Raw genomic sequence first — 27,399 nt, 5'->3', positions numbered from 1 at the left:
TACTCTCTGTATATCAAAAAACGTTTCACTTTTTAAAAGTTGAGATGGGACAGTGATACCAATGTATTTGCATATTTTCAGATGTTCCGACTTGTCAGGTGCTGCTGTTCAGGGAAGAGGACAGAGGATGGCAGCCTCTGGTAACTCCTGTCATTCCATAGTGTCAGTCCTGCATCTCCTCCCACTGCCAATTCTGGGTATTACATGTGCAGCAGACTTCCCTCCCTTCATTTGGAGAACACTAATGAAAGTAGAGAAAAATGATATGCTCGCATTTGAAAATGACCAACTTTCAATCAAACTGAAACCTGGTTTATTACAGTGGTTAGATCGAATTGAATGAATTTTTTTAACCGTGGTCAACATAAACTTTGGGTTTGGGCTCAGCTGTAATGCTCTTTCTTTTCCATCTTTTAATTTTGGACAAGAAATTCAAACTCCAATTTTTCTTTTCATAATTGAATAAACAAGCTGTTCTAAGATGATAACAAGGTCCCAAGAAAACTGTTTGAATTCAGAAAGGGGTCTGCCAAATATATTTCTTTTTAATTAAATTGTTTTGTCCTTTGAATCCAGTTTGTTCTGTTTATTCATTCATGAAAACAAAGAGACTTCTCTTTATTTAGTCAATGAAGATCTTTCTCTTGTGATTAAAATATCTTCCTCAAAACTACGTATTGCACCTTTAAACACAGAAACACTAAATAGTTCATCAGAGAGTCTTTAACGCAGAGATGCACACGAGTTCAAGCATCTACCGCAATGAATCATGGGAGAATCCGGCGGTGCGGACTCACTCGTGGCTCCACCACTAGCGACTCATCTCCCGTCAAATGCATCATCTCTGGTCATGTGAGCGGATTGCTGGACCGCTGACACAGCGCGCAAACTCTCGCGAAATTAGCAACAGATTTGACCAAAATGATCACGCATAGCTATTTCCGGGTCAGGAGGAGGCTGTGGAGGACAGGGCGAAAGGCGGAGTGATTACAGGAGATATTCTGGAGTTAACGGACTGGTCCATCGATTGGTTTGCTAGTCAGGGCGGTGCATGGCCGCAGTAGCTTAACACACCGAGCTAGCTGCTCGCTGACTGACAGCCCGCTCGCTGGTGGTCACATGAAGTGAATTTGACCAGGATGGCGGAGCGGGATGTGCCTCCGGGAGATGTGCCTCTGCAATCATCTGCGGAGCTCTCAGAAAGTTCTGAGAAGCAACCATCCTCAGACGAAAACGGACACGTTGATAGTCCCGACGAGACTCTCTCTCCGACCTCAGTCATTTACTTCAAGGAGGCTTTAAACTCCTCGAACTTGAGGTTTGGGAAGGCTGGGTCGCTGTCACCGACTCCACTCAGACAGTATGACTTCAAGATTGAACGAATCGATTCAAAGCGCAGAAGTAAGTGTTGACGAACTTTTGAAAAGTCCAAATCGTTACCCAACTAGCTAACATCATCCTCCATAATGACCTGATACACTAAGGACGCCAGCTGTGCGTACAGTTAACGTTGCTAGCTTCTTAGTGTTAGTAGTTGGCTAACTTTTAACTCCCCGCAAACAAACAGCGTCCTACCTGCTTAAGGTTCAAGGTAACCCTCAGTAGCTAACTTAGCTAACGTTAGAAAGATAGTAAATAATACCAACTCTCTTCTCATTCAGTTCTAACCCCAAAATGTCCTTTCAAAAGTAGTGAAAGGAGAGCTAAACAACAGTGGAAACAGCTAGCTAATGTCAACAAGAGGTGTGGACTTCATCCTGCTGCCTGTAATAAACTTAATGTAAGAGTGTGTGTGTGTGTGTGTGTGTGTGTGTGTGTGTGTGTGTGATATGTTGTTGTGGCAGACTTGGTAAATGGCTTTAAACACCGCTCTGTGCTGTTGTATAGATTTAACGGTGGCCTGGCTACAGTTTTATTCAGGTCAAAGATCTCTGTGTCTATGATTTGTCACACATTTCACATTAACTGGCAAGGTTTTCACACACATGTTAAGACTGTAGCTCAAGTTAGGTTGCACTTGTGATAGACTCTACATTAAATCAAATTTTCATTGTAGTATCAGAGCAATGTCTTCCTTTTGATATGATATTACAATTAAAAATACACTTGTGTTTAAGGAGTGTAACTTTTCAGTGTCACACCATATTATTGAAGGCTGTCCATGAAATTACAATAAGAAACAGCATGTCTGGGATTTGGGTTAAACTGAGGCTTCTTGTCCTAAAGTGATGATTCTGGTCACCAAAGACATTAATCACTCAATTGCTTAACCTTCGGCGGGAGATTTTCCACTTTTATCTGTAAATCTAATATCTAATATCTTCGGGTTTTCATCTGTCGCTTAGGTATAACTTGCAAGTACTGAGCATTGATGTAAGTACGTAGTAACGACTGCTGAGTGGTCATGGGTTTTACTGTCCACATGTTGATGGGTGACGCAGCTGATGTATTCTCATCGCATCCTGTGGTTTAGTTTCTACATGTCGTTAAGCCCTCACCTATGCCGAAAAAAATACACAACTATCAGCTAATATCTGTCAATGTATTGGCTCCGCTGATTCGTCCAGCTCTTGAAAATAATCAGCCGATCATTGATAATGAGAATAACTGTTAGTTTCAGAGAGAAACAGAAAATGTGAGGAGAGAATGAGGAGGCAACATGTAGTTTATGTTCTTAGTTAGAACCAGGGATGTTTCAATGACATTACCGGTGGCCACCGGTCCTGCACTAGTCTATATTAGATATACATTTCAAGATATCCTTTTGTATTTATCTCTGACAGAACAATAGTCATGATTCAGAACAATAATGAGTGATTTATCAATTATATTTGCAGATCGGTTAGTTAAAAAAAAAATCATATGCTTACCCATGATACAACCTTTTCAAACATTTATATAATAAATGGACAATGTTTGCAACATAACAATGTTTGCAACATAACAATATTGAGCCGAGATGTTGAATTTTCCTGGTTCCCAAGGTTGAAAAGCAGTCAGAGCTACAGTACGTAAACAAGTTAAATTAACAGGGACTGTTGTAATTTTGCGTGTGTTGTTTTCATGTATTTTTTGTCCTAAATTTCATCTTCTCATCAATGTCAAGCTTTTTTTTACATAATTTGTGGACATGTTGCAGAGCTGTAGAAATTGTATCAAAGTATGGCTATTTGTCTTTCATTTCTGATATGTGTAAGAGGTGAAGGTCCAAAAGGTTCATAAGGTTAATTTAATTGTCATTTTACAACACAGGCTTGTACAGTGAAATGGAAGTTGTTGTTTGTTTATGCTACACAAGAAAAAGACATCAAAAAAACTATGGTGGGTTTGGATTCCCCAAAATGGAATTAAAAATACACAATATCCATTTATGCCCAGGACATTTTGGTCTCATTACCCTTGTGCTCACTGATGTCCTTCTGCAGCAAACTTAATAACTGCACTGTCAGATAGCTGGCCTCTGTGTCAGGTCAGGGGAGGCTGTTGATGCTTGAGAGACAGATGAGTCCTCTGCTGCATCATTAGCATTGGTTGGATACTCTGGGGACCCCCTCCTCCCTCCCCCTCTTTTTTTTTTTTTTTTTTACGCATGCACCATCTGCTCACGTGACAGTGTGTTGCTGTACCCAGCACTACCGTCAGCCATCTTGGTCAACACCCACCCAGTGCATTCACTGCGGTGCACAGGCAGTCCAATCAGAGTGAACCGGTGCTAAGCTGACCGGAGGAGGGCTGTGATTTTTCAGCACGGTGCTGTCTTGCATTTTAAATCCCCGGTCTGCACAAAAGGGATAACGAGGGGTTGAAGAAGAGGAGAAGGGAGGTGGAGGAGGAGAGGCCAGGGCAGTCTCTTCAAGACAGCAGCGTAATTCACTCAGTTGTAACAAGGAGGAGAGGAGGATGCAGGCATAAAGAGGAGGAAAAGCAGAACCCTTTCTAACACCTGCTGCGAGCTGCTGAGGGCCTTCCCCGTCTTGGCCTTTTATCCTCTTTTGTTTTGATGCTCTTTTCCTCCTCTCTGATTTCCTCTTCTCATTGACACTGTGATTTTCCGGGGGGAGCCTTTCACTGGTTCCTGGAACAAAAGCTGCTGCGCCTTTTTTCCCCTCGGTGGTGTTGGTTTTGCCTCGCATCAGCTGAGTCATCATGTCTGATCTGACGCCTCAGAGCGAAACCCCGACTCCCACCACCGACAAGATCACCCAGGCCGCCCGGGAGACCATCTATCTCTGCAACTTTCGCGTGTCTGTCGATGGCGAGTGGCTTTGCCTTCGCGAGCTCAACGACATCTCCCTTACCCCAGACCCAGAGCCGGCCCATGAAGGTAATGTGACAGATTAGCTCAGCATCCAAGGAGGTTTGTTTGCACAGTGGGATTTCTGTTAGGGCGTGGTGGTACACAAGGTCCCCAGACGCGACGTGCTTCATTTAGTGAACTGTAGCAGTGTGTCCTGTTTGAGCTGTGTCATGATCGATTTCAGGGGAGACGGTTTGATGTCTGAGTATTACATAGGGGGGATGACGCTGCTTGTAAATAAGCAAGGGCTGAGCAACAAAACAAACAGGAAGTGCCTGCTGTCTTGTCATCGGGGTTTCATTAGCTTGCAGTTAATCAAATGGACATGCATTTGAGATGATATTGGTGTCTTTTTTGCTTACGAAAAATAGCAATCATATAGGTTTGCACATCCATATTTTTTTTACTCTCAGTGAGACAGAAGGAGAAAGGATGCAATTTAGACTAGATAATTAGAATTGGCATTGAACGGGGGACTTGTTTTGAGCAGATTCATGCTGCAGAGTGTGATCTTTAGTTGCGTGGTTTTTAAATCTGATGGAAATTAGAATATCTGTTGTCCGGCGAGACTTCCCTCTTCCTCATCTTTTGCCACGCCTTCTCTCAGTAAAGAGAATGCAGATTGGCAGCTCCGTGTTTTTCCTCCGATAGAGAGGCGGATTAGACTTTTCTCATGCCAAATGAAAAACTGCAAACACTGCAGCACCTCAAGCTCCAGCTCTTAAGAAGCAATAGGCTGGTGACATGACATTACAGAGGACCAGACTGTGACAGAAACATTTGTTCTGTCATGCTACTGTAAGATCAAATGTCTCACAAGCTGTCTTGTTATGATGCTTGGTATTGCTGTGTGGCGGACAGTTTCCATTTCAATGCAGTATTCACTTTTGTCAGTGTATAACAGTGTAACTATTCAACTGAAATTGAAGTAATATGCTCGTTGAGATGCAACAATGGCTGGTTGATATGGCTTTAAAACAAAATTACACCACGATATACATCTCAATATTATAAACCTCTTCACAAGCACGTATATGTATATATATATATATATATATATATAATATATATATATATATATATATATATATATAGATATATATATATATATATGTGTATATATATATATAATATATATCTTATATATATATAGATATATATATTATATATATATATATATATATATATATATATATATATATATGTGTATATATATATATATATTATATATATGTATCTATATTATATCTACTCTCTCTATTCTATATATATATCTATTTCATATATATCATAATATCTATATGTGTATATAATTATTATAGGTATATATATGTAATATTATATATATATATATGTATTTTTATAGATTATTAGATATGTAGTATATATAGTGTGGATCTTTATATCTCTATTTCTCCTATCTCTCTTCTGGATCTCATGTTATATATACTATCTACCAATATTATCTATCTATATATGTATCCTGTTTGTGTGTATCGATATATATATATGTTACATAAATACTAGGACTGGGCAACAAAATCAATTAACAGATTTTTGACCAAATGCCATCAGTATCGATGTTGCACCATTATTGCAGTGACAATATTCTTTTCACATAATATTAAGATTATGAGATCTTTGGTAAATAACTGTAATGTGGATATAATGACAAAGTGGTTAAAGATATCTCTAATACGATACATAGGAGATGACACTCTCTCTACACAAAATGGTTCTAGCAATTAAGTTTTTGTGCAGCAGGGGAATTCCTGAATGCTTCCTTATGAGAAGTTGAGTGTCTGAAGCGAGTGTCATCACTGAAAGGTGTGCTCACTTCCTGTATTCATCAGTTTCAACTAACGCAGAAACCATAAGAAACATAAGTTGTTTTTTTGTTTTTTTACCAGGCTGGCTAGTTGTTGATCTTAGAATAAGTACATGATACCTAATTTTACAACTAGTTTTCCAAATTAACACTCTATCATTGCTGCACATACTGTGTTTACAACTGCATGCAAACTGATTTGATTTGATCTGGATAAAATGTGAAGCTGTCATGTTGTTGATTTTGGCCATAAAGATAATGGAAGTGAATAGAAGATAGAATCTCTCTCATTAATCAACTGTCACTGTTTATCCCACTATGGTTGAAGGAAGCTTCTGTTTTTAAATCATAGATTTTAAAATTGTACTTCTTTTGCAGATTTACACAATTTCAGCAAATAACATAAAACATCTCTGTGTTAAATATCCTCTGGTTTTAGTTGACCAAATGTATAAATGTATTAATAATGTAAACAAGTAGCATAACCCTGTAAAACTCCTTCACTAAAAGCCACTCTGTGTCTCAGTTATCATCTCACATGAATAATGGATGAGGCAAAGACGTATAGATGGATCATAGCATTTTTAGGTTATTTCAAATGTTCCTTGTTGAATCCTTTTCTCTTTCATAGCTATCCATATTTTTAGGTTTTGCTGTGCTAACTTTTGTTCTGACAGTTGGGTGTGTTATCTAAAAACTAAAATATATTCCTTATGATAACTATATTATGTTCATGGAAAAAATCTTGTAGTGGTGAAAGAAATGCAGAACTGACTAACGGTTGTTTTTTCTTCCTCTGACTCTCAGTAAATTTAGCCCCTGAGTCATTGCTGTTGTCAGACCATAGTTTGTGTCATTGCACAGTCTCAGGACCTTTTCCACCCTTTTTTTTTTCTCACTTTTTAGATCCCAAGGATCCCATTGCGATTGAAAGGCTTAACCTGATGAACATGGCCAAACTGAGCATTAAGGGCCTGATCGAGTCTGCCCTCAACCTCGGACGCACACTTGACTCTGACTATGCACCTCTCCAGCAGTTCTTTGTCGTGATGGAGCACTGTCTGAAGCATGGGTTGAAAAGTATGTAAAACACACTTCACACTGTCCTTCTGTTCAAAACTACACAACTGGTGGATCTTAAGAGTACTTATTTTTAGCATTTGTTAGCACTTCTGTTCAAAGAGTATTCCTCATTGTTTCTGGTTCTCATTATTGTATGACGACTTGGTGACCCAAATTCCTCCAAATTAAGCAACACAACTTCTCTCATTGATCAGCCAAGAAGACCTTCCTGGGGCAGAACAAGTCATTTTGGGGGGCGCTGGAGCTCGTCGAGAAGCTGACGCCAGAGGCAGGAGAGATCACTGCCAGTGTAAAAGATCTGCCCGGCCTCAAGTGAGTCTGGTGTATGGATTCGCTGAAGAGAGATTTCTCCCTCTCACAAATTAAGATTAAGAAAGATTTTTTAGAGCAATGGAGTTCATTCTTATAGCTTTGCCAGTTTTAAAGGTTGTAAGGAATTGTTTTTGTATGTGTTGTGTTAGATTTCAAGTGTGTTTCTTATGCAACTCTCCTGTGTTTGATTACAGAACTCCTCTAGGAAGAGGGCGTGCCTGGTTAAGACTGGCCTTGATGCAGAAGAAACTCTCTGACTACATGAAGACGATCATCAACAGAAAGGACCTGCTCAGGTCTGTTTGTATCGTACTTGTTGAGGACCACTGGCATCAAGAATAACATTTGTTATATCTATGTCTTGATTTCTTTTTTCCCCCCCTAAACCTGCACGTAATACACATTTAAGTGAGAGACGGTATTTTAATCATTTGCTCTGGCAGTGAATTCTATGAGCCAAACGCGTTGATGATGGAGGAGGAGGGAGCCGTCATCGCTGGGCTGCTCGTTGGACTAAATGTCATCGATGCCAATCTGTGCATGAAGGGAGAGGACTTGGACTCTCAGGTAATTCTGCTTTCACCCTTACCTTGTCCAAAACTCCAAAATCCAATTTACCAGAGCTGCACAATTAATTGAAATATTATCAAAATTGCAAAATGGGCAAGTCAGAGTGTGTGATAGAGCAGCATTATAATGAGGAACCCTCATGCTGCCCTGGCCTGCAAATCTTGTTCTCCAGATATAATAAAATGTGTCTGGTACAGACCTAAAAAATGTCACAACATCATCATGATTACACTGATTGATCATTCCCACTAATCATGAATCACATCGCAATCGAAATATACAGTATGTCAAAATTATCTCAATACACATTTGTTACATTTATTTTTTACCATATTCTGCAGCTTTAAATGGATCGAATTTGGAGGAAAATTATACATTTTGGCTTATAACTTTTTTGTCCCTGAAATAACCGAAAATACGACAGGATCTGTGTGTAAGCAGAAATGCTGGAAATATACATGTCCACAGCAGTGCACAGGAGTTATCACTTTATTTCAAGTTGTTTTGATTTCATGCTGTAGCTTTTTTTTTTCTTTTTTTTTTAAGAATAAGAAACCAACCTGGTTTGGTATGTTAGCCCTGAACCTGTGTGCTATTTCACCAACTTCAAATGGGTTATATTGCTCTACAGTGCAGTTCTAAAAACAAGCAATCAGTTGTTGTACCCTTAGCATTTTTCCTGTAGTAACTCTTAAAGTCAGTAGATTTCTTAACTACTCGGGAATCACTGCCTCATGCTCTTTTAGCAGCACTTAATTTGGGGACAAAGCCAGAATGACGGGCAGGATTGGCAGGTTGCCAGTTTGTCATCAGCTCAGTAAACAAGTGTCATTCCAAGTAGAAGGAATTGAAACCTCTCTAGTTATAAACCTCTTGTGAAGCAAACAGAGGTTGTTGTGACTGATAACCTTAATGCAGCTAAGACAGGACTAAAAAAAGTGAACACATCTGTAAAGATGAAGCAGCATGTAGCCATGTTTCTTCTCCTGCCGACATAAGAGCTGCAGTGTGGTTTCAGCTGTCATTGATATTGATTTTCTATTTCTTGTTCAATTACTTCTGCAGGTCGGGGTGATTGATTTTTCAATGTATCTCAAAGATGGAGGACACAGTAGTAAGAGTGCAGAGGGGTGAGTGCGGCTTTCTCGTCTTTAACAACAGTGATTGTTCAGTCCGTTTTGGTCTCTCGAACTATTTAACAGTGAAGTCAGCCGTGTGGGTGTGGAGGAGGGTTGGTCATGGGTTTTTATTAGTTTCATTCTTTTTTTTATTCAATGGATTTAGTTGTTCAGCTTTGATTTCTAAGTTTATTAGCTTTTAGCGGTGATCTTTGCAGGTAACATCTGATCGACTTTTATAGACTGGCCATCAAGTTAGATGTTTGTCCGCTCATTCGTGTCAATGATTTGGAAGCTTCTTGTTTGAATTTTAAAAAGCAGACGTGAGAGATTAATGTTGACTAAAGGCAAAATGTGTCAATAGTTTGTTTACTTTCCTATATTTTTGCCACAGAGAAATTATTGAGGAAAATAAGAATATTGATCAGGGCAGTTCTCATAATCCTTACAACTTTACTGAGATGAGGTGATATTGGCAAAATGTTAAATTATTTGAGTTTTAACCTGCTGAACCTCTTCATGTACCATCACCATCTGCTGTGTCCTTTAGTTTGAAATATGTACTGACCTTTCAGTGTAAAAACTGTTTTGTCACTGCTATTCCAGCTGAATGGAAAATGCAACCTAGCTTAGTAAGATACTAAATAAGTAAATATGAAACATTTCCCTCGTCATGAAAATGGCAGAAAATATGAGACTCTCTTTACTTGGCTGCAGTCAGTGATTAACAAGTTGGCTAACGTCATGATTTATCTTTTATGTTACTATGTCTTCCATCTGTCTGTCATCTCATTCCTCTCCCCTCTCTCTCTGCTCCTTCAGCGACGGTCAGATCACAGCGATTCTCGACCAGAAGAATTACGTGGAGGAGCTAAACAGACACTTAAGGTTATACACAGTGAACTTCTCTCTCTCCTGTTGACTCTCATCACCTTGTATAGCAGCCTGTTGAGCTGGAAACTCATATGATGTTTCTGTCTTTTCACAGCGCATCAGTAAATAACCTCCAGGCCAAGGTGGACGCTCTGGAAAAGTCCAACACAAAGCTAACAGAAGAGGTGCGAGCTGTTCAGAGCTGAACTCCAAAGAGAGTGTTTTAATTCCACACAAATTCCTTTTTGTTAAAAATGTCATCAGCCATTTCTGCTTCGCTGCACAGATGCTTGTATTAAGAACTGTTCGCTGACTTTGTCCCCACAGCTCGCAGTGGCAAATAACAGGATCATCACTTTACAAGAAGACGTGGAGAGAGTAAAGGAGGAGAGCTCATATCAGCTGGAGTCCAGGAAGGTGAACACATGATTAATTACATTTAAAAAGCTGTCCACTGGCCTAGCATTGCACTCCTATGACACTGGTAAACTCATTGTGGACATTGTACCATCCTGCCTGTGCACTCATTGTGCAGACGTATGTAATAAAGCCACGAAAATGCCAAAATAACATTAAGAAATGTGTACAGTATGCATTTGCAATGTTTTTTTTACAATTTGAAAATCTTAAGGGTTGTTTTGTGTGTATCTGTTTGTTTTACTTTGTTTTCCTTTTTCAGGCATTAAGAAGCGACTCGGCGCCGAACGGACAAGCACTGGGTGAAACACGCAAGCAGCTCAAAGAGGAAACTTTGCTCCGATTGGTGCGTTTTGTGCTTTTCTACTCCTCTGTTTAGATGTTTATACTGTCAGAGAATTCTAAGAGCCCCTATATTTAAGGTCAGCGTTCTCCTGGTTGTGAAGTTTGCCTCTGAAGTGAAAAAAAAACTGATGTCTGTGCAGGATGTGGAGAAGGAGCTGGAGGTGCAGATCGGGATGAAGCAGGAGATGGAGCTGTCCATGAAGATGCTGGAGAAAGACATCTGTGAGAAGCAGGACGCTCTGGTGGAGCTCAGAGCGCAGCTGGACGACATGCGTGTCATCAACCAACAGCTCAGCCACAAGTCACAGGTGAGGCTGCATTTCTGCATTTGTCGTACTACTTTACAATATTACTTTTTCTTGAAATGTCGTGACATTTACTCAGAATATTACGACTTCCCTCTCGAAATCTAGATTTAATTTTACAATGGTGGCCCTAAAATACCCTGTAGTATTTTTAATAGAGCTAAGTGATTGTGCTGCATCAGTCGCTTTTTGCAAGGTAAGCTTCAACCCATGCAGTTGACCAATAAAAACTCTGGATTCCTGTCTGCTGATGAATGTAAGTCGGCTCTATTTAAAAGACAATTTCTAAGGGAAAGGTTTAATAGTATATTTCGCTAGCTAACATTAGTAGCGTACAAGCTGTGTAACATATAGAGTTCATGTACAACAACAGGTGTTCATTCATTCTTCACAAAACTGGCTACAAACCTGGCATGCCAACCTCATCACTTATTTGTCACCATGCATTATTGGTCCTGTTTTTGTCACAAAAACACTCCATCCACATATAACAACAGAATTGTTTTTTTTTTTTCATCTATTCATCCATATAGAAATGCATTTCCATGCGTTGAACACTAAGGGCATCGTCTGTAATTATGGACACAAAACAAAACTGTATAGAAATGAGGCATAAATGACACCCGCAATGGTATTTCACATATAAACTCAGGAGTCTCCTGCTCAACGTGGCAATCATATTTATAGAATGGCTTTTTAAATTATTTCAGTATTCTTTCTGAGAATTCAGGTTTAACTGTTTAGCATGGTGGGCAGCTCTAAATACCACACTACCCACCAGCCTCGGCCGCAGTCGAGCCACATAGAGGCACTGTAGTTACTGAGCTCATCTGCTATTTATTCAGAAACCAAAAGTGCATTGATTCAAGCTGCTGATTGTGCTTTCAGTTTTCTCAACGCTGTAGTCTTTAGCTTTGAAGCCATTAGCGTCTCAAGTGACATAATCTGAAGCTCTATTATTGGATGGCTGCACCTTGTAGTTAACTTCCCCCTAAAATGTTGATGTGCACAGGCTTGTTCCTTCGACTCTGATTGATGAACCAGGTGTTATATTTTCTTTTTTTTAAACATGTTTTATAGGCATTTCGGGAATAAGTGCATCATCACATGAACACATGAAAAAAAGAAAAAACACATCTACGTTCCAAACCCCCCACCCATCCATCTACCTCTTCCCTCCCTTAGCCTTTTTGAGCTCTCTATCCTAGGAGAAAAGTGACAAATAACCAAAGAACATAACAGTTCGTATTAATAAGGTGGGAAGCAATATAAAGAGTAAATAAACAAATTTAAAAAAAGAAGAAGACATCTGGTCTATAGGGGAAAAATGAATATAAGTTTTCCTTACTGGAACCAGCAGCACGTCCCGACAAAAACTAAGAACTCCCATTTGAGTCTTTTAACAGACTTATACTGAGTTATTGTTTCCGGTTGATTAACATGGCTCATCCTCTTCAGTGTGCAGATGCAAGCTCTAAACAGAAGAGTGAAGCCATCACTCGCCTGGAGGAGAAAATCAACCAGATGACAGGGACCGTAAAACAGATGGAGACCAGGTGAGGACAGTTCTCCATAGCCCAGTAATCTATATAATTATCACAGTAGATGGGTTTCTTTACAGAATCACAACCTACAGAGTGTCTTATGTCCTGTTTTTCTCTTTCCACTTTCATTGTCATTATTTCTCATAATCATGATTTATTTTATTATTTTTTCAATCATTTAATCAGTGAGAAACATTTGGTGAAGCAGGCCAGAAACCTGAACTCAGCAGCAGGGAAGCTGCTGCAGCTGCAGCAGTAGCTCCCCGCTTTCATAAATCTCAATACAAACATACAACCCTGCCTAATATAGAAACAACCAAACTAGGATGTTATCTTTTCTGTACGATGCTCCTTTGTTGTTGAAAATAAAACCATTTTCCCACAACTTCCTGCAGTGGCTCTCCAGCATCAGCTTTGAGTAGTGTGGACTGAATCCACCTTTTTAGCAGCCCTTAATCCTTGTGTTCTCTGACAGATGTGTTTGCCACATCAGATTTATACTTCTGTTTAGTAGGCATTTCTTACAAATACTCCATTAATGCTTTCTGGCAAAGGTAAGACAAGTAGACTGCAGGGCGTCTCGAAGTTTACAGTCGACAGTTTTAAGATTTGATGGACTGATGATTGATGTACTAAGGGACACGTCCTGGATAGTTGGGAGGTCGTTGACTTGCTGTAATATGATTCCAAAGAACTCGACCACCACCAGAGACTGTGCTGCTTGAATATTTTCAACCAACAGACAGAGTACGAAAAGAGAGAATCTGAACCGTATTTAGGGACTGATATCGAATGTTGTCATTTGGTGATCCACATTCAAGTGTTGAGGGCCAGGACAGGACCACAAGAAAGCGAGAAGAAAAGGGCAAAATTAATTTATTAATTTTGAATTGTATGTGAACATAACATTGGTGTAAACTGTAGTAATCATTAGGCTAATAAAACATTAAACAAACACAGCCTGCTTCATCTTTTTTGGATAAAGTTTCCCGTTGTCCTTGTTGGGTTTCAGTCCCCGGACACTCAGTCCTTTCATCTTTTTTGTTTTACTTTTTAATTATGATTTAAGATTTATTTCACTCTTATTTCCAACCATGTTTCTTTTTTGTCAAGTTTTCATTTTGCCATAAGTTTATGTAAAACCCCAAACCTCCCCAAACCAGATGGAAACAGGCTGAGAGGGAGAGGGATCTCGCGTTGGAGGCCAACCGGCTGTTCAAGCAGGACTTTGGAGACAAAATCGAGAGTCTGCAGGTGGAGGTGGAGCAGCTGAGGAAGCAAAGGTGAAGTCTGACTGAATGGAATTGATTGGCAGTTTATAAGATTACTTTTTTCACATATGCAGTAGTACCACCCTAGACCGATAAACACACTTGACTGTGCAAAATTGGAGGAGTTGCCCTTTAACATGACCCAAATCTAAACCTAACCCCAACCAGTTTACTCCACCAAGGTGAACCCTAACCTGTTCAAAAACCACAATACCAGCACCAACTTGAATCATGGTGTGTTAAGACCTTATTCTGTTTATCATTCCACTACTTCACTGATGTATGGCTAAATTGCACAACATTGAAGTGGTTAGTATCTCTGTGAAAAGCAGCAACATGAGGACTGTTTGGTTGCATAGAGCTTCCCCAGGAATAAATCTTTTTTGGGCTCCTATAAGCAGCCCCTAATCATCATATCACACTCTGAACAGCATACTCCCTTTACTCTGTCTTCAGTTCATCTTCCTGTTTGTTTCCAACATTAGATCCCTGTGCATCATAAGGGGCGCTAACATTAGAAGTTTATGGAAATTACAAAATGAACAATTTTAAAATGCATTGTAGTTCCACTGTAGTTATTTTTTTTTATCTTTATCTTGAGAGGAGATCAGATCACTTGAATTGTGCATGTCTTCCTTTTCTTATGTCATTTTTATGAATGTTTACAGTTGGTTTACATCGTTGTTCACTATGTTGTTTTGCTTCAGGTCTAATCTGGAGCTGGAGCTGAGAAAAGAACGAGAGGGAAGGGGTGAGCTTCATTTCGACGCTGCCTCCAGACATCCCAGCACTCCCCGGAGGGAGAGGAGACATCAAGAGAACATACCAAAAGTAAACGTGTGATCATAAATTGTGCAAAATGTAAAGATTACTACAGCTGTCTTCTTTGTTCTAACAGAATATGTGTGTGTTTTAACAACAGTGTCCCCCAGAATCCCCATCGGGCAAAAGAGAGAATCACCAGTTGGACACAGGAGCAGAGGACAAAACAAGTCTGAGCTCCAGCTTGTAAGAAGCTTTAAGACACACAGCTTATACAACAGATGGAGGAAAATATTACATCCATTTATTCAATGATTGATTTATCTCTTCCTTTAAGGTCCTTGTCACACCATGAGGATGAACAGGTGAGGTCTAAGATTTAATTATCTTACCATAGATTTGTTTATGATTTGGTTTATTTCAGTTCTAAAACAGAAGACTCAACTTCAACAAAAAAACCTCCTCAGTCATTGTTATCATTAATGTAGTTTGTATTGCAACGATGCAAACAAGAAATTTAAGTAATAACTAAAATGGTCAACTGATATTGTTGCACTAGTATCGTGAAAAATCCTTTAATGGATGAAATGAACATTATTCATTAAATCTGTTTTTTCTGCAGGACGAGTCATTCGTGGAGATCAGTCAACCCTCCATCTGTACGATGTGTGAAGAGGACGACTCCCTCCTGAAGACAAAGGTGCGGGGACGGGACGTCATTCTGATCCTCCATTAAAACTAGAAAATATGTAGTGCTACTATGAATTAGTGTTCATAAAAGCTTACGGTCAAGTCTCCATTTTAAAGGTCCAATATGTAGTGTTTAATGGCATCTAGTGGTGTGATAGCAGGCTGCAACCAACTGAACACCCCTCGTCTCACCCTCACATGGTGGTGCAACATGGCTAAAGAGGACACGCTTCCTCTGAAGATATAAAAGACTAATTGTAAGGCAACAAAAACAAAATGGTTCTTAGTTTCAGGCGATTATACACTAATGAAAACAGAATTTTGAATATAACACTGCCAGTAGATTCTCCTAAATCCTATACACTGGACCTGTAATGCATCGAGATGATTTTATAGGAAATAAATTGGATTTTTCAATGAATTATAACATCTTTTTCAAGTGAGGCTAGGGTGTCACATTAGATCGCACTCTCCACAGTGGACTGTTAAAGCAGCATAGAAACACTTAAAAGAAATTATATGATTGCTTTTTAAATCTTCAGTTGAATCAATTAACATGTTGTATAAATATTAACATAATAAAAAATGGTCATTCCCTAAAGAAGAGAATCAAATACAAATACAAATATTGGGCTGTTTTGGGAAGTTTTGAACCCGGAGTGAAACAACGATCAGGATCTGATGCAGATCACTGGAGACACTTCTTGCTCCAGAAAGTCATTAGACCGTCAAGTGAAGACCCAGCCAGTGTCCGTTAATGTAGCCACGGTTAATTAAGGTACATTTTTGGTAACAGTGAATTTACAATTCTGTTTTTCTCTCTCCAGAAACAGTGCAAGAACTGCAGTGGGGTCTTCTGTGAGAGCTGTGTGTCCAACGAGCTGCCGCTACCTTCCTCCATTCTCCCAGAGACTGTGTGTACCGCCTGCTTCTCGCTGTTGCTCCAGCAGTACGCTTCAACACCAACATGAAACAGCTCAGCAGTTACTGCCAGACAGACACATGGAAACCAGAAGCATTGATTTGTAAAAGCGGCACTGCAAAATTGCACTTTCTGACTTCTTGACTCGAGAAGTTGAATGAGGAAAGATTCTCATTCCTGCGGGTTCTGAACTTGGAATATTTTAGTTTTTTGAATTAATTTTTTGAATGAAGAGCTGTTTGGATGCAGGTTTTCATTTTTCAAATACAGGTGAAACCAGATTTTTCTTTTCCTTTGTGTTGAGCTGCTGTGGTATTTGTTTTTATTGAAAACCTGCACACAAAAGGCTGAAAATGGCACCCGGTTAGAGATTATTGATTATAAAAGAGTCAACTTGAATCATCTCATGCACATTTAAATCTTACTCTTCACAATGTCCACTAAGTGGATTATTGATTAAATGGTCAACTGACAATATTTTAACCTAAGTTTTTAAAAGATGAAAAAAGGAAAAACTGGACTTTTCCTTCACGACTCTGAGTTTAGCCACATTGTAAGACAGTAGTTAATCATATACAGATCAATGTGTGATGTATAAAATGAAGGATGAAACTTTACATCATATCACTCAGATGAAACATGAAATTTGACAATTTTGTCCTCAACGTGGCATCTCATTCAGGGAATTACTGTTAAAATCAAATATCACACACACTTTTGACCAAATATTTTACTATACTATGACATTAAACATGTGGCAGCCATTTAGGAAACACTGTGTGTGCGGTCAAAAGCTTTTTATAAAAATTGTTCAAAGAAATCTAAAATTCACATACTATAGTGATACACTCAGTCGAAAGTAGTTAAGAAAACTGTCATTCAGAATTCAGTTCCAGGAACATAGAAATATTGAAATTTATGATGACCAAATCCTAGGCTGTTAGACTCTATCTAGTATATCAATATGAATTGTATATCAACTATCAATATTGATGGACACAGATCGTAGAGGAGAGTTGATTTGCTGTTTGTCATGTGAAAGGAGTGGTTAGACATTTTGGTTAGTTTGCTTATCCGATTTCTTGTGGAGAGTGAGACGAGAAGAGAAGATCATGCTAAGCTTAGTAACTGTAGCTTCATATTCACCATACAGGCATAACCATATCTCTTAAAATGTCAGGCTGGTCCATTAAGTTTACACAGTTTACTATTCTGGATATAATGTTTCTATACTGCTGCTGCTGTGGTCTGTATTATTTAGAAGTGGCATTAACGAAATGGATTGGTCTGGTTTATCTCTCAGTGTGTTAGTTAAATCATGAAATCCAACATTCAGACATTTAGACTGTAGTCGTTTCTCTGGATAATCTATCTGCTTTTCTGGGCATCGTAACTTATTAAAGCATTTTTAAATGCATGGCTCTCTGGTGTGAAGTGGGCATATCACTCAGTGCATCTTAACAACAGCTACTTTTATGTTTTATAGATTTATATGAAAAGTAATTAGAAGCTCAGCTCAGCCAGTTAAACCTTTAGTCGTTTCTCGTTGACGCTCATTAACACATGAAATGGAAATGCTTCTTAGATCAACAATAAAATGTTATTAGATCTTAATGTTGTGTGTCTTGATTATTTTAACCTGTATTTCACCTCACTGTTGAGTCAGGAGCATGAAGAGGTCAGTCCTTATGCTTTTATTTCAGATATTCTTCCTTGGTAATTAAAAAGCAAAAGCGCTTTTCATTAAAGCAACATTATGTAACTTCTTCACCTTAAAATATCAGCTTCAAAATCATTTTCATGGTAAAAGGGTGAATGGTGTCTGTCTCTATCACTTTTCTGCACATTCAGTGAGAGGGTAGGATCACAACTTTACATACATGTTTACTTCAAGATACAAGTTTTCAACACATAACACTGTTATGACATGAGTTTTGTTTGTAGTGAGCACCTACATTACATCTGACAAACTGTTACAGACCTGGGATTTGTTTTCAAAACACTGGTTTTGCACCCAGAAACGGTGGGGGGCGCCAAATCGCAAAAAAAGACAATTTTCTAAATTGGACATTTTGGGGATATGATTTTTTTGATTTATTTATTGCTTTTGAAATGTTTAGTGTGCACAGAAATGCATTTAGCAGATAAGGGAAAAAATGCTTTGAAAGTGTGCCGCTGTTAATCCTAAGTGTGTATAATTTGCCTTTTGTTTTTGTTTTTTACCCCACGTCTCCTCTTGTATTTAGTTCTACAATTAAAAGCATCTTTTCCCTTTTACATTAAAAAACACTTGTTTTTTGGACAGCATAATAGCATAGTGTGTTTCTCAGTTATTTAAAACACTCATTCCCCAGTTTTAGTGAGCAGTTCATCATCATGTTAAAGGGAATTCAAGAATTCTAAATTTTGAAGGTTTCTTATTGCACCTTTAATTATATAAGTTCTGTTGTCTCATGTGGACTCAGCTTTATTTCAAATGTTGATTCAGTCACTCTGGAAACTCCCACACTAGAACAAGTGAAAGCATGAGACACAGCAGTGTAAGCTTGTATCATCAGTAATTCCTTTAACCTTCATACTAAAATTACTCATTCGAATACACCTTTGTTATTAGTTGCCTATGCTGATCTCAAACCAATTATCTCCCTCTTGTTGGATAGAGACAATGAAGGCAGATTTTTCTTTTGACACCAGGAATGTTTATTGTTTGATGTCCAAGTCAGGCAGGAAAATAAATACATTAGTCCTGTGTGTGTGTGTGTGTGTGTGGCATCTGTGAGTCAGCATTCACCTGCAAGGGAAAAAAAACACACAGGATGTTAAATCACATCTAAGGGGGTTAAAATGAAATCACAGGAAAGTTTGTGGGAGAAGCTAAACCAGATAATTCCAGCTTTTCATCTTAAAAAGAGAAAAGTAAAACCCTTTTCACAAAAACAAAGCAGCACAGAGACTGCAATTTGTTATTCTGTGTGCCACAAAAAGCTGGAAATTCTCCACTGGTGAGTTGTAATTATAGCTTTTGCTGTGTTCCAAGCTGAGACAAACCAGGACACCAACTGAACAGTCTTAGAGATCAGTCTCATTTTTAACTTCATTAAAAAAATTAAAAATTTAAATTGATAAACTTTGCAATTATTTCACAACATTTACAGTGTTGCAGTGCTGAGAAACAAAAACTATCATATAGTCAATTTTTCTGTCAAGAAGCTTAAACTTACAGCTTTCTGGGTCCAATTCAGTGTTTCTCACCTTCAATCACAATCTGGTACAGAGTTCAGAAATAACTCAACGTATCTCCCTCCTAAAAATAAGAGAAAGTTTAAACATTAAGTGAAACTCCCAGTGACCAACAAACAGTAATTATTACTATATAAATGTTCATATTGTAACATGTACTGTTAAATTTCAGGTATTTAAAGGAGAACTTCAGTCGATTTAAACATGCAGCTTCATTGCTCAAGCTACCCTTGACTTGCCAGTACCGAAGACGCGAACACATTTGGTCCAGCCATTACAGAGCCTCGTGAACGGAGATTTAGCGTTTACAGCTAACAGCATGGGGTCAGAACTTTACACTGTGTTTTAAGCGTCTTAACATGCTCCACATCTCACACCAAAAGTTATGCAACTTCAGCAGACACCTTACAACACAGCACTGTAGCGTGTACGACTCAAAATGAATAAAAAAGTAGTTAAAACAGTGTGTTTGTGCAAGGAGCTACATATCGGTTTGTTGACATCCGCGTGTTCCGGTAGCTAGACCAAACTAGTCGATCCGTCGAGCGTGCGCTTACTCCCTCACTGGCGGAGACGGAAACATATTCCAGCATTTTTTAACAGGCTATTGTAAGGCTCATGGCTCATGACAGGCTGTAACATGGACATGTACATTATGAACAGAAACACGAAAATGCTGGAATATGTTTCCGTCTCCGCCAGTGAGGGAGTAAGCGCACGCTCCTTTAAGATGCGTAACCATTAAATACATTTTTACTTTAATTGCAATGACAGCATTAAGTATAATGAGGTCAATTCACGTGCCAACCTTTTGTAAATTTTTTACAGAGGAGCTATAGAAACACCCAGCACCCTGCTGCCATCTGGCAAAAGATACAGAAGTGTCCGCTGCCATACAGAATCGGAGCAGCTTTATTCCTTAAGCTGAAAACTCATCAATTCATACAAACTGTACATACATTGAACTTTGTTGGCTATTTTATTGTTTTACACCAATTTAATTTAATTTTGTATTTATACATTCTCTCTGTGTGTAGCATAGAGGGGGCAAAAACTAGCTTTTTTCCCAGTCCTTCATTGTATAATGTTTGCAAGAGCTTTACTCATTCATTAAGTCTATAATGGACATGTGAGAACATTAGAAATAGTGCCAGGCTGACTGACTGGAACACAAGCCAAGCGTCATTTTCCCAGGAGATAACAAGATTTGTAGAGAACTTGTCTGTAGAGAACGCAGATATGATGTGATTATTGTATAGCCATTACAGTGAGCAATCACCATAATTATAAGTTACAACAAAAAACTATTTCCACTTTAAAGAATAGAATAGTTACACTAATGTTAGAGTCAAGATTATGTAATAATAATTCTAATAATATTATAATAATATTTTCAGTCAGGACCTAATATTTTTCCAGATTTTATTCATTTAGATTTTTACTCCTCTAGGGTTCATTGTTACTCATACTCATTTATTATAACCTTCATTTCACCTTTCATTTATTTAAATGTAAAACTGTGAAACTGATACTTTCTGAGACGATTATTGTACTGTTGAAATCTTAAATCCAAAATCATTGCAACCATAATTCTGTATTCTGTAATGTATTTTTTGAGAAAACGAATGTTGTCCGTAATATTAAGGCTTTTTAAAGTGATATTCCTGTTTCTTTTTAAGCATTTCTGCGTCCCCCAGTAAAGGCTCCCCAACAGTCTCACCTATGTGCTGTCTATCTTTGGACATGGCGGCCGCGGCGTCCCCGTGGCAGCTGAAGTAAACATCGGCCTCTCCGCTGAGCCTGCCGTCAGGACCGCATTCAATCAGGATCTTTGACACAACTAAAGGAGAGAAGAACTGCAAGAGAAAACAAACACATTACAGAATCAAATATTAGGGAGCTATAATGTAGCAATAGAACCAATGTCAACATATTGGACATGTTTTTTTGTCTTGCCTTAACAATTTCTTGTCCGGACACCTGGAAAGGAAGTCCTCTCACATGTATGTAGTGAAGAGGCAGGGCTGAGCTCTGAGCGGACCCTGATGGAGAAGATATGCCAGTTTACACCAAGATAAACACTTTCCAACTAATTTGTACACAAAAAAATAAGTATCGTTGAAAGATCCCCCACCTAAACACTGTCTTCTAAACTAATCTATCCTTTGGGCTTCGATTTAGTTTTAAAGCATTTCATCACTTTTTACCTATTTTTACTGGAAATTACAGATTTTATTAAAAGGAATATATCAGTTTAAATCTATTTTGTCCTAAATCATTGAAACATTTTTGTGTTTTTTTATGTAAATATGTATCACCAGTTTACATAGACTGTCATATATGATGTTAGCAGCTCAGAAAATCTTTGTTACGGAAAGTGAAGAGAACAATGGAGAGAAAGTGTAAATGAGTTCCTTCTTATGCACCAAAGTTTCTCAAAGAAGGTGAAAAAAGAAACCATTTAAACAACATCATAAACCCAAATCCCCTCACTAGTTTGGGAGGAAGTCCTCCTGTTTGCTGACTGAGAGCTGTTCCTCGACCTCATCCTCACATGGATCTCATCAGCGCTGCTGGGAAACACCTCAATGTATCTGCAAACACAGAGAGCTGAGGATGAGCAACAATCAAATAAATATAAATGAGTAAAGGAAAAGTTCGGTCCAGGCCTTAATGTGAGCATGTGCAGCATCCTGCCTGTTTCCAATGTTCTCTTTGTCTCTCAGCAGAGCGTCATCTGCTGCTTCTTGAGAAGCAAACTGCACAAACGCCTCTCCAGAGTTTCTTCCTAAGTGGTCTGGGACAATGGTGACCCCCTTCTCCGCTATATCCAAACCTGAAAAAAAAAACATATTCTGAACTTTACACAAAGAATATCTTTACCTCAACTCATCATCCACATTAAACATATAAAACAGTTTGTTTTGTTTCTTTTTCTGTGATGTAGAAAAGAAAAGGACTCCCAACTTTTGTCTGCAACCCTGGAGTTGATAAATGATAAATGTAACCTTGAAATCCTTTTAAACAGAAGAAATACCTTTTCAAAGTTTCTCTCCTGTGTCTCACTCTGGCTCTTAGCATATATTTGTCAGAAAAAAAGCATTATTGAGTGTTTGTTTCTAAAATAATTGTTTGCTAAGTATTTTTCATAAACTCATCTTCTACTCAAGCGTGTATAGAACATTTTAGTCCACTCAAATGTCATTTGGGGCGACCAGGTAACCACTCACGCATTGTAAGTGCTGTACTTTAGTACAAAAATTAGGGAACTTGGACTGGATTGGAATATTTACATTTTATGCAACTTTAAAACTTCTACTTCATCTCAGAGGCAAATATTGTACTGTGTTTTGTGTGAGGGCTTTAGTTACTAGTTACTTTTATTTATGCCCTTCCTGACCAGTAAAAACCATGCATCTCCAAATAAGGTGATTCTGAATTTGAATATTCTGTTAAACTGAAGGATGAAGTGTTTCTTAATGGGTTGAGAAAATTCTACAACTTATAAATCAAGGAGTATGTAATGTGTGGTAATAAACCACTTAAATGCCCTCTTGAATTGGCTGGAAAATAGATCACCATAAAGCTGAAACCTGCTTACTTTCGAGCTGCTGCATTCTGGAAGCTAAAGACGGTCTAACCAACATTTGACAACAGTCCAGTGGAACAATCAAAAGATGACTGAATCCTTTAACAACTGCTGTCATGGCGGAACAACATTGAGCAGCCCTTTTGTCTGTCGGTGTGGTTTCTAACCACAGTCCAGCAGAGATCAACTGGATCTGGAAGTGGGAGGAATTTACCCGAAAAGAACTGGGCTATGTCAGCCTCTGTGGAGGAGAAAGGGAGACCTCTAAGGCGCACCACCCTGCTAGTAGACGGAGTCTGGATGGATTTTTTCAAGATGTCTTCGGCCTCACTGTTCGTTACTTCATACACTGTGAACACAAAGAGCAGCACATTAGCATGAACATAAGCTTTTATATTTTAAATGTCCCAGTAAGCCATGACAGTGCAACAGTGACTCGGCATTAGCGAAAGCAATATCCTGAAACTGAGGCAGCTAAATGGAATCCAGCCGCGACTAATTTCTTCTCAGCCTTTCAAAATGTCTTTGTTAAAAAGTCCAATCAGCACCTGCATTTCAGCCTTCCACAGCTTACTATACTAAGATACGAACCTTCAACGTAGCGACGACCGAGGTACTGCCGGTGCTTCTCCAGAGCTTTGCTGACGTCCATCTCCGTCTCCATCTCGATGAAGGCTTGACCTGACGGCCTTCCTGATTTGCTCACAGTAAAATGGATCCCCTTCAACCCCTCCCGGATGCTACAGTCTGTATCACAGAGAATATATGTTGGCAAATATTCTTACTTCAGTATATATACTGTAAATATATTTCTGTTATGTTGGACGGTTTGGACAGCAGATAAACATTTCTGGCATCGATTTATTGGTGGGAGAGTTATGAGAAAGACACAGTTTATACTTGAGGCAGGCTGTCTCAGTGTTGGACAGTGATCTTCACCGTCAGACAGAAACAGACAACGACTCTCACCTGAGAAGAAGTGCAGGAGGTCCTCGGCCGAGCATGACCACGGAAAACCTTTCACCTGCACGATGTACACCTCCTTCTTCTCCTCTTCTGAATCATACTGATAGGCCGGCAGCGGTGGGTAATCATCTTCACAAGGGCCTCCTGCCTGGAAGATAAATTGTACAATCAACTTTTTTAGCAACAAACTTGCTGAAGTTCCCACAAAGATGGTTACACAAACGTCAAACTAACAAATAAAAAAGGTACAAGAAAACGTTGCATTTTAAATATATTACAGAATGCAATGCTGTGGTTTTATTTAATCTGTAGACATTTGAACTGTGCTGACTTCAAGGTTTTCCATCTGTCTGAAGTTACGCCTTGTAATGTTTTGTTTTGTTGCGTACTAGATGATGACAACTTGTTCACTGTTCTGGATTTTGAGTGATGGAATATGCCATGTAACAGTCACAGGGAACAGTTTACAGTACTTTCAGTTAAAGTACGTCTTCCTTATTATTCTTGCGCACTTTCACTTTACCTTTGAGGCATTTGACTTCTAACAGAGTGTTTTCCATAGTGTGTTTTTTGTATGTCTAAATACTTCCACCAACAGTTCCTAAATACATTCAAACCAATCTGTAGGTTGTTGGGAGTAAACCACCGATAAAAGGGACTGTAATAGTTTGAACTTTACATCCATAAAGGTTAGTAAGGCACACATAGTTAATCTATGAGTGACCAGACACCTGTGGTGACCCTGTTTGACAGGTGATGCCGTCAGCAGCTCCCCCACGGTCTCCATCTCTAACACCCCCTCCTCCTGTATGGGACTCACCTTGGTACAGAAGCTGTACTGGCTGGTTTTCAGCGCGGACTGAAGCTGACAGAGTCTCTGTAGACACACTGTCCGTGTCGACGATGCCCATGTTCGCTGCTGAATGAACCCGCACCTGGCTGACAACACGCCTGCTCTTGTTCTGCTCCCAGCCGGCGACGTTAGCTGCCTAACTGCGACACACCGCTGCAGCAAAAACAACAGAGATTTACTGTTACCGGACATTATGGCCGAGTCTAGCCGGACGTTAGGTTAACTACAGCCGGGCGCTTAGACTGAATAAGTAGACAGCCGAGCAGTTTGAGGTCAGTCCTTCCAGCTAGTCCGGCTAGCTCCCAGTTATGCATAAAGTTAGGAGGCTGAACTGACTCACGTGTGTCAGTCAAGGGCAAAGCTCGTGAGTTCTGAAGACGTTGTCAAGCTAACAGGAAGCGCGTTCAACTTCCGGTGTGCTTCCGGTTTGATCACTTTACATGCGATGTGCTTTATGTTTTTCATCAAATATTTAAAATAAATATGTTTTTAATCATCTAACACCGATGGATTTAATACTGTCATTAACAGCACATACATAGAACAGAAAAGAAAAATGAAGATGTAGAAAAAAGACTAAAGACAAAACGGAGTAAAAATGAATAGTAAAATTCTAGAAGTCTGACACAATTTAAATAAGTTAAATATAAATATATTTAGTCATTTAAATAAAAAGAAAAATGGTTTTACTATTATTTATATATACATATATATAATGTGTCAGACTTCTAAAGTTTAACAATTATTTTCCTATTTGTGTCAACTATGCTAATACAACTTTTTTTTTCTTTTTTTGTTTGTTTTGAGGTTTTTTTTTTGTTTTTTGGGTTTTTTTTTTACCTTTTCCAGGGCTTTCAACGGAATCTCACATGTAACGAGATGGCCCAGTTGTATTATATGCAAAAAAATATATAGCACAAAACTTAAAAGTACAATAAAGCATATGAATTACAGTAGCAGGTATGCTATTGATAACAAATATAAACTTAACCTATTGTTTTTGATATTTACATATCGTATTGTATTGTATTCTTTTCAGGGGGTGTATTTTTCTTTTTTTATTTGTTCCTCTCATGTTAAGATACCTTGCGTTTTGATCAATGTTCTAGAGTGCCATACTAATAGCCTGAAGTTGAGTTAAGACAAGAACATAAGAAAACAATGCCATAACTGAAAATAGATTAAAATAAAGAAAAGATCTGCTTGCTTGCAGGCTGTCATAATTCCATCTAACAATATAAACACAAATTTCTGAAGTTTTGCTTTTTATAAGGAGAGCTATATGTACATTGGAAAGACTAACAATAAAATACACATCAACATATTGAGAGCATTTCAATCACTTGATTTTAATTAGTAGGCTATATAGGAAGAGGTTTTGCCACTAAGTCCTGTCAACTTGACGATGGTGTTGGGTTTTCTCCCTGAGGTACTTCCTCTCTCTCGCTCTGCTCTTATTAGTGTTTCATTTACACTGCCACCTACAGGTTTGGATGCCGTAAAATTCTCCTAGTCACAATCATGAAATCATTTTTATTCCTTGAGTTCATTCAGTCGCAAAGAGGAACTCTGCTTCAACTTTTGAAGCAGTTGCAGCACAAGGATGTTTATCCAGGAGAACTAGTTTAGATACTGCTGCTCCCTCTGACTCTGAATGCCCCACCATGTCTGCTATTACACACCAAAGTGCACCAAAGACAACTTAACTTTTTTTAAAGTAAGGTTTGGTTGTAGCTGCAGCAGAAGACAAGTTAATTAGATATTAGATAAAGAAAAAAATAAATAAATAATGAGGTATTTGTCTGATTAATGGACATTTGTAGCCACATGCTAAAAGTACTTTTCTTTGAACAATTGATATCTCAATGGAAGGACTATTCAAATTACTAATCCATCTGCCAGTGTCAGCGTCTTGATTAATCAATAAATGACTTCAGATATCTGTTTTTTCTAACTGGCAGTAAAATATTTAAACGTTGTTTGGTTTACAGTGATATAAAACACACAAAAGCTTATCTGTGGATGGACTGTCATCACATAAGTTGTTTTACCTGATCAAACACAAAATATATTGATTATACACAAAAACATAATAAATATACAACAATACACTAGGATAGCGAAAAGGAGAAAATACACTAATTAGAGAAGCTAATTGTTGCCAATTAGTTTTGTGTTGATCAACTAATCGACTTATAAATAATGGCTTAAGTAAACAGTCAAAAGTTATCCATCTGTCTATTTCTAAAATACCTAAAAAAAAATCAGAAACTAAAACTGATGACTTGATGCTGTTTGACTCAAAACAAGATAATAACGACAAGGAGATTTAACGGCTTTGAGTCGTAAAGTTTGTCTCCTGATCATGTCACACAGTTTCAACATTTTGAAGTCACATTTTTTTTCTGGTTTAA

At 38.5% G+C, this 27,399-nt stretch overlaps 2 protein-coding genes across 6 annotated transcripts; one reads left to right on the top strand and one right to left on the bottom strand.

Moving 5' to 3' along the window:
• Positions 1–845: 845 nt before the first annotated feature.
• On the top strand, positions 846–17,951 carry rufy3 (RUN and FYVE domain containing 3). Of its 4 annotated transcripts, none has more exons than XM_030416602.1 (18): positions 1,140–1,401; positions 7,032–7,205; positions 7,403–7,520; positions 7,715–7,816; positions 7,964–8,087; positions 9,156–9,220; positions 10,031–10,096; positions 10,197–10,266; positions 10,409–10,498; positions 10,761–10,844; positions 10,984–11,151; positions 12,607–12,704; positions 13,856–13,975; positions 14,671–14,794; positions 14,886–14,971; positions 15,063–15,090; positions 15,348–15,425; positions 16,243–17,951. In XM_030416602.1, exons 1-18 carry the CDS (start codon positions 1,140–1,142, stop codon positions 16,384–16,386), a joined length of 2,001 nt encoding a protein of 666 aa, XP_030272462.1. In that variant the 3' UTR covers positions 16,387–17,951. The 4 variants fall into 4 exon arrangements, with proteins under 4 accessions (XP_030272464.1, XP_030272462.1, XP_030272463.1 ...); XM_030416603.1 differs by lacking the exon at positions 1,140–1,401 and adding an exon at positions 3,623–4,324; XM_030416604.1 differs by lacking the exons at positions 13,856–13,975; positions 14,671–14,794; positions 14,886–14,971; ... (1 more) ...; positions 15,348–15,425; positions 16,243–17,951 and adding an exon at positions 12,879–13,649 and having other exon boundaries at positions 846–1,401.
• Positions 17,952–19,013: 1,062 nt separating this feature from the next.
• Positions 19,014–25,380, bottom strand: grsf1 (G-rich RNA sequence binding factor 1). 2 transcript variants are annotated; one of them, XM_030416609.1, is made up of 10 exons: positions 24,953–25,380; positions 24,136–24,280; positions 23,758–23,913; positions 23,381–23,515; positions 22,275–22,413; positions 22,071–22,171; positions 21,534–21,619; positions 21,298–21,433; positions 19,559–19,641; positions 19,014–19,128 (listed from the first exon to the last, which is right to left on the bottom strand). In XM_030416609.1, the coding sequence occupies exons 1-9, from the start codon at positions 25,175–25,177 to the stop codon at positions 19,592–19,594; spliced, it is 1,173 nt and encodes a 390-aa protein (XP_030272469.1). In that variant the 5' UTR covers positions 25,178–25,380; the 3' UTR covers positions 19,014–19,128; positions 19,559–19,591. The 2 variants fall into 2 exon arrangements, with proteins under 2 accessions (XP_030272469.1, XP_030272468.1); XM_030416608.1 differs by having other exon boundaries at positions 19,590–19,641; positions 24,953–25,379.
• Positions 25,381–27,399: the final 2,019 nt, after the last annotated feature.

This window comes from Sparus aurata, chromosome 5 (genome assembly GCF_900880675.1).
Source record: "Sparus aurata chromosome 5, fSpaAur1.1, whole genome shotgun sequence".
Taxonomy (NCBI): domain Eukaryota; kingdom Metazoa; phylum Chordata; class Actinopteri; order Spariformes; family Sparidae; genus Sparus; species Sparus aurata.
This window is presented reverse-complemented; position numbering and strand designations above follow the sequence as displayed.

What these genes read in the sequence shown, in the direction of transcription:
- grsf1 (XM_030416609.1), bottom strand. Translation starts at nt 25,177, where the DNA reads ATGTCCGGTAACAGTAAATCTCTGTTGTTTTTGCTGCAGCGGTGTGTC. An exon ending in CATAGCCCAGTTCTTTTCGG is followed by an intron (nt 22,414 to 23,380) that starts GTAAATTCCTCC and finishes TTTTTTTTTCAG; the next exon opens with GTTTGGATATAGCGGAGAAG. An exon ending in CCGGACAAGAAATTGTTAAG is followed by an intron (nt 21,434 to 21,533) that starts GCAAGACAAAAA and finishes TTTCTCTTGCAG; the next exon opens with TTCTTCTCTCCTTTAGTTGT.
- rufy3 (XM_030416602.1), top strand. Translation starts at nt 1,140, where the DNA reads ATGGCGGAGCGGGATGTGCCTCCGGGAGATGTGCCTCTGCAATCATCT. An exon ending in AGTAGTAAGAGTGCAGAGGG is followed by an intron (nt 9,221 to 10,030) that starts GTGAGTGCGGCT and finishes CTGCTCCTTCAG; the next exon opens with CGACGGTCAGATCACAGCGA. An exon ending in ACACAAAGCTAACAGAAGAG is followed by an intron (nt 10,267 to 10,408) that starts GTGCGAGCTGTT and finishes TTGTCCCCACAG; the next exon opens with CTCGCAGTGGCAAATAACAG.